Genomic DNA, 10,975 nt, shown 5'->3' with positions numbered 1-10,975 from the left:
AAGTGCCTCATGCTAATGGACAATGCACCTGCTCATCCTCCAAACTTGGATGACCTAATTCTGGAGGAGTTTGGGTTCATCACAGTGAAGTTCTTGCCCCCTAATATCACTCCTCTCCTCCAGCCCATGGACCAGCAGATCATTTCAAACTTTAAAAAACTCTACACCAAAGCAATGTTTCAAATGTGCTTTAATGTGACCACAGACACTCACTTGACTCCAAGAGAGTTTTGGAAAGATCACTTCAGTATCCTCCATTGCATAAGCCTTATAAGTAAGGCTTGGGAAGGAGTGACTACCAGGACTTTGAACTCTGCTTGGAGAAAACTGTGGCCAGATTGTGTCCACTAGAGGGATTTTGAAGGGTTTGGGGCTGACCTTGAGGAGCTTATTTATTTATTTATTTATTTAATAATTTGACCATACATACAGAGGTACAAAAAAATACAGGTAAGAGCAGCATGCCAAAGCCACTTGTATGCATAGCATTATGGACAGGCTTAAAATTAACTTAAGATTAACTAAGCAATGATGTAATCAGTGATAAAACATTATTGTAAACAGATAACAATAAAGCACAAATAAGAACGAAGGAACACTGCAGAAGGCCTACTGGCCCATGCGAGGCAGGTCCAAGTCTCCTACCGGCTTAAGCCAATGCACCCAACCTAGTCAGGTCAGGTCACATTGACTTAAGGGAGGAACACGGCAACCGACCTGGTAGCTCAAGCTATCAGGTCCAACTCACACCCACCCACATCCACTCATGTCGTATGGTTGCATGCATTGCTGTACATTCAGTAGAATGGAGTATTCTGTTAGGTAGTGTATTTAAAAAATAACAAAGTTAGATTGGGTCTTAGGTTTAACATTTATGTGATATAATTGTGAGAAACATTTAAGTTATACAATTTATAAGGTTCACTTATTCAGTATTTATTTGGCTTTGGGTGAGTAAGTGATCTTTGAGAAGAGACTTGAATTTATAAACAGGTAGTGTTTCTTTTATATTTACAGGTAATGAATTCCAGATTTTAGGGCCTTTTATGTGCATTGAGTTTTTGCATAGCGTGAGATGGACACGAGGAACATCAAAGAGTGATCTGTGCCTTGTGTTATGGTCATGTGTTCTGTTGAGGTTGGCAAGATGTTTGAGGGGAGGGTTAATATCAGAGTTAAGTGTTCTATGTATGTAATAGGTGCAGTAATAAGTATGGATGTTTTGTATGGTGAGTAGGTTTAGTGTTTTGAATATTGGTGGAGTGTGCTGCCTGTAGTGAGAATTTGTTATCATTCTAACTGCAGCCTTTTGTTGGGTAATTAGTGGTCTGAGATGGTTTATTGTTGTTGAGCCCCATGCACAAATTCCATAGGTGAGATAGGGGTAAATAAGAGAGTGATATAGGGCCAGGAGGGCTGACTGTGGAACATAGTACCGTATCTTCGAAAGTATGCCTACGGTCTTGGAAATTTTCTTAGAAATTTGTTGTATATGTGTATGAAATTTGAGTCTATTATCAAGGTGGATTCCTAAGAATTTCCCCTCTGTTAGCTTTGTGATAGGTGATCCGTTTATCATTATGTTAAGAGGGACATCTGTAGCTCTGTTACCAAACTGAATGAAGTAGGTTTTGTCAATGTTAGTGTAAGTTTGTTAGTCCTCATCCAGGTAGATATTTTCTGTAATTCGGTATTTACAGTATTGGCTAGCATGACTGGGCTCGGGTGAGAGAAGACGTATGTAGTGTCATCTGCAAATAGTGTGGGTTTGAGTAATTGCGAAGCATTTGGTAGGTCATTTATGTATAGGAGAAAGAGAAGAGGGCCAAGGACACTTCCCTGTGGGACACCAACTGTAATTGGTTGTGCGGAAGAGTTTGCCCCATTTCTGTACACATATTGGCTTCTGTTGCTGAGGTATGACTTGAGGTAGTTGAGGGAGTGCCCTCTTATACCATAGTGTGACAATTTTATGTGGAGTAAGCCATGGTCAACTGTATCAAAAGCTTTACGTAAGTCAATGAAGATCCCCAGTGGGACTTCTTTTTTCTCTATTGCAGTGTAAATATGTTCTAGCATGTGTATAATAGCATCATTAGTATTTTTATTAGGCCTGAATCCAAATTGACAGGGGATGAGTGTGTTTTGGGAGATGAGGTAGGAGTAGATTTGTTTATGAATTAATTTTTCGAAGATTTTTGAGAGAGGGTGTAAGTTGGATATTGGCCTATAGTTATTCAACTCTGTTTGGTCTCCTCCTTTATGGATCGGGGTGACCTTTGCTATTTTGAGAACTGTAGGGAAGGTGGAGGATTCAATGGATTTGTTAAAGAGTGTTGCAATGATTGGTGATAGCACTTGTGACGCTTTTTTGTATATAAAGGGTGGTAAGGTATTTAAATCTCCTGCCTTGTTTTTTAGTGTGTTGATAATAAGGGAGACTTCATATGGGTTAGTCGGAGCTAGGAACAGTGTGTTCGGGTAGTTGCCAGTGAGGTAGTCATTTGGTGGGGTATCTGAGCTTGGGATTTTATTGGCAAGGTTTTGTCCTATAGTGGAGAAGAAATCATTGAGTCTGTTTGCTGTTTCTGTTGGTGGGAGTTGGGGTTCATCTGATTTTGCTAATTTAATTTCACAATTTCATGATATCTTTTTTGTTCCTAGAATTTCTGATAGGGTTTTCCAGGTCTTTTTTATATCACCTCGTAAGTTGGATAATCTGTTCTCATTATACAATTTTTTTGCCCTTCTTATTAGGCTGGTTAGGAGTGACGAGTAACGTTTTGTTTGGTCTCTGGTTATGTGACCCATTCTGTACTGTTTTTCATATAGGTGTTTTGTATTTATGGATTTGAGAATGCTGGGTGTTAGCCAGGGACTGTTCAGTCTCTTAGCTGTCATCTGTTTAGTTTTTTTAGGGCAGTGCTTGTTATAGAGGTATTGGGTCTTTTTTAGAAAATTATTAACACATTCGTCAACATCTGTATAGATTTCTAGCTCAGTGTGCCAGTCAATGTTTGTTACTGCTGTTGTGAAGTTATTAATGGCTGCCTCATTGTGAAGTCTGAAGGTGACTTTAGTAATGTCTTGGGGTAATTTACCAAGAGTTGTTATGAGGAAAGTAGGGTAGTGGTCTGTGGTATCATCTGTAATTATGCCTGATTTTAAAGGGGATATGGTGTTGGTCCAGAAGGGAAACACTAGTCTCTGTAACTCTTATAGGTTTTGTTACTGTTGGTAGCAACATGCAGTTACTCATTGTGTTTGTGAATTCAGTAATGTGTGGGTTGTGGAATCTATTGTGGCACTGGGGAGTTCCATGGGGTTGGATGTGAGTTTGGAGGATGTGGAAGAGTTGGTGGAGGACCACAACGAAGAGCTAACCACTGAAGAGCTGCAAGAGCTTCAGCTGGAGCAGGAAGAGACTGCAGCTCAGAATATTGCTTCAGAGGAGGGAGAGAGAGAGTTGGAAGAAGGTGCCTTCAGACATTAAGGAGATTTTTGAAATGTGGGGTAGGATGGAAAGATTTATGGAGAACCATCACCCTGACAAAGCTGTTGCAAGCCATGTTGGCAACATGTATAATGACAAAGTCTTGGCCCATTTTAGGGAAGTTTTAAAGAGATGCCAGAAAGAGACCTCTCTGGACAAGTATTTAGTGCCCCAGGTGTGCAGTGACTCTCAAGCTGGTCCTAGGGGCATTAAAAAACAAAGAAGGGAAGAAACCCCAGAAAAGGACTTGGTACCTGAAGTCTTTATGGAAGGGGATTCCCCTTCCAAACAGTAAATAATCCAATCTCTCCCCTCCTTCAGTCTTCCATACACTAAGAAGAATTGCCAATAAAGGTAAGTGTTATGCCATTAATGTTTCATTCATCATGTCTCATTGTTTTCTGTGTATGTACATCTATATTTCATGTAAAAAAAAAATTTGTTTTAATACTTCTGGGTGTCTGGAATGGATTAACTGTAGTTACATTATTTCTTATTTGGAAAATGGTTTTGCAAATCGTCAATTTTGATAACAAGTCACACTTTCTGGAACGGATTAATTACGAAAAATGAGGGTCCACTGTAGTTGACTGGGCAATTTTTTGTACTGAATCGATAAAATAGAAGTAATACTAGTGAAATAGATAAGAGTTTGGTCGACTGGAATAATGTAATTGGTCTAAAATGGGCCAATTATGCCAATTATTGTTGACACAGCAAAATTTGTGAGAGCATAATTTTGTCAATTATCCATCAAATTTCATACTCTTTGTTTTATTACCTTCAGGAAAAAATTCTCTACCATTTGATAAGAAAAAGTAACAAAAAAAAATTGTTTGAAAATTCTTGAACCCTGTGGACAAGTTTCAGATCAGGGGTCTGGACCCCGAAAGGGTTGAATGTTTATACACTAGTGTACTGTATACTGTAATAAACAGAATAGAGGAAATCAGCACTAATATACATTATTTAAGTATGCATACTGGTCAAAGAACCCATCATAAGTCTGAGTCTACGGTAAACAACAATGTCGCTAAATGAGGAGAGGCTGTACTAGAATTTTAGAGAATAACTGAATTTTGCAATACAGTATAACACAAGTGGAATTGCAGTTACAGATTGAGGTTTCATAACACTGTTCATGGATATTAGTGGGTATAAACTGTATCTTATTCTGACTCAGATAGGCCAACATCAATTAGGAATTTTTTTAGCTCATGTTTGGTAGAAATGAAGTACCTCTCCTGTGTCATATAACACCATTGTGCTAATTTATAATAACATATCGAAAATTATTTTTAGATTTCCTTAATAAAACTTACAGTATATCCAAACACAAACATAATTAATTGAACTAAATAATTTGAGCATGATAATATTAACCCTTAAACTGGCTAAATGTAGATGTACGTTTGCACGCGTAGTGCTCCAAATGTGCGTTTATTTAGTGCATTTTATTTTTCATTTCTTCAAATTTGACACAATAGGCTTGAGTTGCCTAGACATGAAAGAATGGGTCTGTGCACTCAGTATGTGCAGTATTAAAAAAAATCTGGGAGCACTTAGTACCTTGTGGGAGCACCAGTTCAATTGAGCACCAGCTAGAACAAATAGTGTGGCAAACACCAGTGATTCACTGATGCCATGTCGCATTAACACTCACATTTTAAGAGGAGAGTAAAACTGGGTTAGATAAATACATGAGTGACTGTGGGTGGGTGTGAGTTGGACCTGACTAGCTTGTGCTACTAGGTCTGATGTCATGCTCCTTCCTTCAATGGATGTGACCTGACTAGGTGGGTCATTGGTCTAGGTTGAGGGGGGGGGTGACATGGACCTGCCTTGCATGAGCCAGTAGGCCTGCTGCAGTGTTCCTTCTTTCTTTTGTTCCTATGTATTTGGCAGGCTGGCTGTCTTGCTTTGGCTGTCTCTCTGTCTATAGCTCTATCTGTCTATATCTCTATCTATATGTCTATCTATATGTCTATCTATATCTCTGTTTATCTATATGTCTATCTATATCTCTATCTATATAACTATCTATATCTCTGTCTATCTATATCTATCTATATCTCTCTGTCTATATCTCTCTGTCTATATCTCTATCTGTCTATATCTCTATCTATATCTGTCTATCTATATCTCTATCTATATGTCTATCTATATCTCTGTTTATCTATATGCTTATATGTCTATCTATATCTCTATCTATATCTCTATCTATATAACTATCTAAATCTCTGTATATCTATATCTGTCTATCTATATCTCTGTCTATATCTCTGTCTATCTATATCTCTGTCTATCTCTGTCTATCTATATCTGTGTCTCACATGTACACATAAGTACAGTTATACATAGTGTAAATTACCTGGGGTAACCCAAAAATTCCAGACAAAGATAGACAGATAGACAAACATGTTTGTGTGCATCAGTGAAAACAAATAAAGCCAGGGTTGATAAATTAGACACATGTGCAACTCTTGGGTATCTTTATTGAGGAATAAAGATACCCAAGAGTTGCACATGTGTCTAATTTATCAACATGTCGGTTCTCTGAACCATAAAACAAATAAAGCCAGGGTTATTCGAGTGTCCATTTATCAAATGTCACAGCTGTCATAACACCATTCTTCAAGAAGTTTGATATACTATACCCCAGGCAGACAGAAAGACAGGTAAGCAGAGACAGACAGATGGATAGACAGACAGACAGACAGACAGACAGACAGACATGTTTGTGTGTAACAGTGATAATAAATACAGCGAGGGTTAGCTAAATACATGAGTGAGTGTGGGTGGGTATGAGTTGGACCTGACTAGCTTGTGCTACAAGTTCTAATGTCATGCTTCTTCCTTCAGTAGATTTGACCTGACTAGGTGGGTCATTGGTCTAAGCTAGGGGGGGACATGGATCTGCCTCGCATGGGCCAGTAGGCCTACTACAGTGTTCCTTCTTTCTTATGTATTCGGCTGACTGGCTGGCTGGCTTTGGCTGGCTTTGGTTGGCTTTGGCTGGCTTTGGCTGGCTTTGGCTGTCTATCTATATCTCTCTATCTGTCTATGTCTCTGTCTACTTATGTCTCTCTCACATGCACACATAAGTACAGTTATTATACATAGTGTAAATTACCTAGGATAACCCAAAAATTCCAGGCAAAGATAGACAGACAGATAGACAGGCAGATAGACAGATAGACAGACAGATAAATAGACAGACATTTTTGTGTGTAACAGTGATAACAAATACAGCGAGGGTTAGCTAGAGCAGTGGGCATATATCAAATGTCACTGGGTTGTCAACAGTATAGGGATGCCTTTCATAACACCATGCTTCAAGGTATATGCCAGGGTATTTAGAACATTGTTGGGACCTATAAATGCTTAGTATACATTTCTAGACAAGAGTAAATAACCCAGGCAGGTGTAAATGTTCACCTGTCAATGTGATTGTGACTATTTGAGCACCATTTCAGTACCTAATATTAGTGTCAGAACAAAGATTGGCTATGAAATCACAAGAACTATTATAAATTGTAATTATCAGAACATAAAAAATATATTAATTGAAATAAAAACGAGAAAAAAAGTATATTGGCAACACTTCTGCAAGCGGCAGGAGTTGATGTTGCTGTCAGGTGAGCATCCAGAGCCAAATTCACGGTCTTATATCTCAGTAAGTACTGACCCTAAAAATTTTTTTTAATCCTATAACATGTAGAAAAATGTGCTCTTCATTTAAAAAAAAAAAAAAAAAAGATTTTTTTTTATTTTTCAAAATATTTGGAGCACCATGCGAGTGAACATAGATCTATGTTTGGACAGTTTAAGGGTTAAAGGAGAGGTTTGGGATGTTTGCAGTCTAGAGTGACATCTAAACTGTAGTATGTGCATGCTTCTGGCAAGACAGTGATAGTGTGAATGATGGTGACAGTGTTTCTTTTTTAAGCCACCCTGCCTTGATGGGAGACAGCTACCCAGAATTTACCTGGAGAGGGTTTTGGGGGTCAATGCCCCCACAGCCCGGTCTGAGACCAGGCCTCATGGTGGATCAGGGTCTGATCAACCAGGCTGTTACTGCTGGCCGCACGCAAGCTGACGTACAAACTACAGCCTGGTTGTTCAGATACTGACTTTAGGTGCCTGTCCAGTGCCTTCTTGAAGACAGCCAGGGGTCTATTGGCAATCCCCTTTATGTATGCTGGGAGGCAGTCGAACAGTTGGGGGCCCCGGACACTCATCGCGTTGTCTTTCAATGTACTCGTGGCGCCCCTGCTTTTCATTGGGGGAATGTTGCATCTCCTGCCAAGTCTTTTGCTTTCATAGGGAGTGACTTTTGTGTGCAAGTTTGATGCCAATCCCTCCAAGGCCTTCCAAGTGTATATTATCATGTATCTCTCTCGCCTGTGTTCCAGGGAATACAGATCAAGGACCTTCAACCGTTCCCAGTAATTTAGGTGCTTTATCATACTTATGTGTGCCGTGAAAGTTCTTTGTACACTCTCCAGGTCTGCAATGTCGCCAGCCTTGAAGGGGGCGTTAGTGTACAGTGTATTAAAAAAACAACTACAACAAGACTTTTATTTGTTATATACTCACAGTAGATGGATTAGGAAGTGTCCAATGGAATGCAATTTCTTTTTCGCTTATTAAGGAACAAGTGAGTTTGAATCCTTGACCTTGAACAAAGTGTTGGTTGGGTTCCTTATCAACTGCTGGTTTGGGTAAAGCATTTGTACTAGCTGGAAGAAGAAATAATCATGGAAAATAATAATTATCTAGTGTTTTGTGTAATTCCTAAAAGTATTCTGTTATTATCATATCTCAGTGACTAATGAGTAAGCTACTTTTCTAGAATTATTCTTGCAATAATATTGATAGAATACCGGTAATATGTTAGGTAAAAGGACACGTGTGCAGCTAATGCAACATTTTAATGTGGCAAAGCTTGACAAAGCTCCTGGAGAGCAAAACGTTGCCACAATAAAATGTCACATTAGTTGTAATTATGTCTTTTTACATAACAGAATTATTCTTATAAATGCATTAATGTTTTCATTATTAGTTTCAATGTAAATACTTTACTCTTACACTAAGAATATTCAACATAATGTGAAACAATATCTTATGATTAAAGACAAAGTACTGTATCATAAATATACATTTGTAATAGACTCATGCAGTATTTAGGAAGCATTTTACTTACGTTCCACTTGAACAAAGAAATTGAGTTCATCTAAGAAGCTTGATGAGCAGACATAAATGCCGGTATCTTTGACAGCTATGTTGTGAAACACAAAGCCTATCCTCGGGTCCCATTCAACTGAGGATATCTAGCATGCAAGAGAAGGGTATAAGCAAACTCTGGCATGAAAAGCATAGCATAAGAGGAGAGAAAAGTTTGAAAATAAGCATACATTAATTTACTTTTGTCCTCCTGTAAAAAAAAACAAAAACAAAAAAAAAACATAATATTTCCAATTATCCCATCTGAGGAAGCCCAAATATCAAGATTAACAACATATGTGAAGGGGAGGAAGTAAGTTGTAAGAAACACAAAATAATTATAATTTAAAAAATGGAAATAACTGTCATAAGCATATAAACATTGTGAAAATTTAAATATGTAATCAAGTGATGAGTGTGAAAATTTAAATGGATAATTGAATAAGGAAGCAGAGACAATCCATCCTAGCCTTTAACCTCAACAAAGAACACAGTTATCCATGCTTTAAGCACTGACAACATGTCTCACACAGCCAGACATAAGCATTCCATATATTTTGTTAACTGCATTTAACCACCCCCTTATTTTTTTTTTATTAACACATTGGCTGATTCCCACCAAGGCAGGGTGGCCCGAAAAAGAAAAACTTTCATCATCATTCACTCCATCACTGTCTTGCCAGAAGGGTGCTTTACACTAGTTATAAAATGGCTTATAGTAAACTAACCTAACCTAAAGTAACTAAACTAAGTAATTCTAGAAGGTGTCTATATCAAGCAGAAATCATTGCCTTGTAACAGATGGGAAAAGGACACTATTTGGAGGAGAGGCTGGTCAAGTTAAACATTTAAATGCTGTGTGTACAAGTGCTCCTCGACTTAACGATGGTTTGACTTATATTTCGACTTTACAATGGTGCAAGAGCAATTACTTTGGGGATGAAACTTGAGATAATTACTCAACACGAGGGAGGCAAGCCAGTAACTTTTTTATTAACACGTTGGCCGTTTCCCACCAGTAACTTGTATTCATTTACATATTTACTTTTCAATACTAGTATTTAGTTAGATACAGTAATTATTAGTTTATTTATTTATTTATTTAGTGACAGTAGTTATTTATTTATTTATTTAGCTTATCATATTAATACAGTGGACCCCCGCTTAACGATCACCTCCAAATGCGACCAATTATGTAAGTGTATTTATGTAAGTGTGTTTGTACGTGTATGTTTGGGGGTCTGAAATGGACTAACGTACTTCACAATATTCCTTATGGGAAAAAATTCGGTCAGTACTGGCACCTGAACATACTTCTGGAATGAAAAAATATCGTTAACCGGGGGTCCACTGTATTCCACTTATGAAATTTTCAACTTACGATTAGTTTGTCGGAACTTAACCCTATCATAAGTCAAGGAGCACATGTATACCTAATATTGCCTGCATAAAACAGTCAGTCAATTCATAACCCACAATCTGTGCAGTGATGTATACATGTAGATGAAAAATTTTAGTATCAACAATAAAAGCAGATTTATGAACATGGTTTAACATTCAGGAAGAAATGATCCAAGTCACAAAAACGGCAACACTGAAGCCTCAAATCAAACAGCCACAATTATTTATTCAATTGTAATAAGCAGCAGGAAATATGGCAAGCCAATAAAGCTAAACAGTTTTCAGTAATTTCCTAAATCAGAGAATGTATAAACTGCTATATTTAGGTATCATTAATCTTAGGTGGGTGGAAGGTGTAGGAAATGCAGAGGCAGCTCCAGATGTTTAATATAGGAGCAGTTAAGTGGTGGCAATCTGGTTGGAAGAATGGACTAAGGGATTTTCCTATAGACAGTGATGTTGTGAATGATAGTGAAAGTGTTTTTCTCAGATCACTCTAAATAACAAAAAAAGGCACAATACCGTGACTGGAACGATACACAAATAACCCGCACATAAAAGAGAGAAGCTTACGACGACATTTCGGTCCGACTTGGACCATTTACAAAGTCACAAGTCGGACCGAAACGTCGTCGTAAGCTTCTCTCTTTTATGTGCGGGTTATTTGTGTATCAGATCACTCTACCATGGTGAGACAGTCAGTATATTTAAAAAAAAAACTATGGCCTGGTGACAAAAGCTCTCGCTTCATACCTGGAGTTTACCTGGAGAGAGTTTCGGGGGTCAACGCCCCCGCGGCCCGGTCTGTGACCAGGCCTCCTGGTGGATCAGCGCCTGATCAACCAGGCTGTTGCT

The 10,975-nt window shown here is 38.2% G+C and overlaps 1 protein-coding gene across 4 annotated transcripts in view; it reads right to left on the bottom strand.

Annotated features, from left to right (window-relative positions):
- Nucleotides 1-10,975, bottom strand: part of LOC128694154 (vascular endothelial growth factor receptor 1) — a 598,057-nt gene that overhangs the window by 243,247 nt on the left and 343,835 nt on the right. For 3 of the 4 annotated variants that reach the window (XM_070093509.1, XM_070093510.1, XM_070093511.1), the window contains exon 8: nt 8,093-8,235. In XM_070093509.1, coding sequence (XP_069949610.1) covers nt 8,093-8,235 — 143 coding nt within the window. Of the gene's footprint in view, nt 1-8,092; nt 8,236-8,699; nt 8,827-10,975 lie in introns of all 4 variants that reach the window. The other variant, XM_070093512.1, reaches the window with a different exon arrangement.

Source organism: Cherax quadricarinatus, chromosome 43 (assembly GCF_038502225.1).
Source record: "Cherax quadricarinatus isolate ZL_2023a chromosome 43, ASM3850222v1, whole genome shotgun sequence".
Taxonomy (NCBI): Eukaryota; Metazoa; Arthropoda; class Malacostraca; order Decapoda; family Parastacidae; genus Cherax; species Cherax quadricarinatus.
This window is presented reverse-complemented; position numbering and strand designations above follow the sequence as displayed.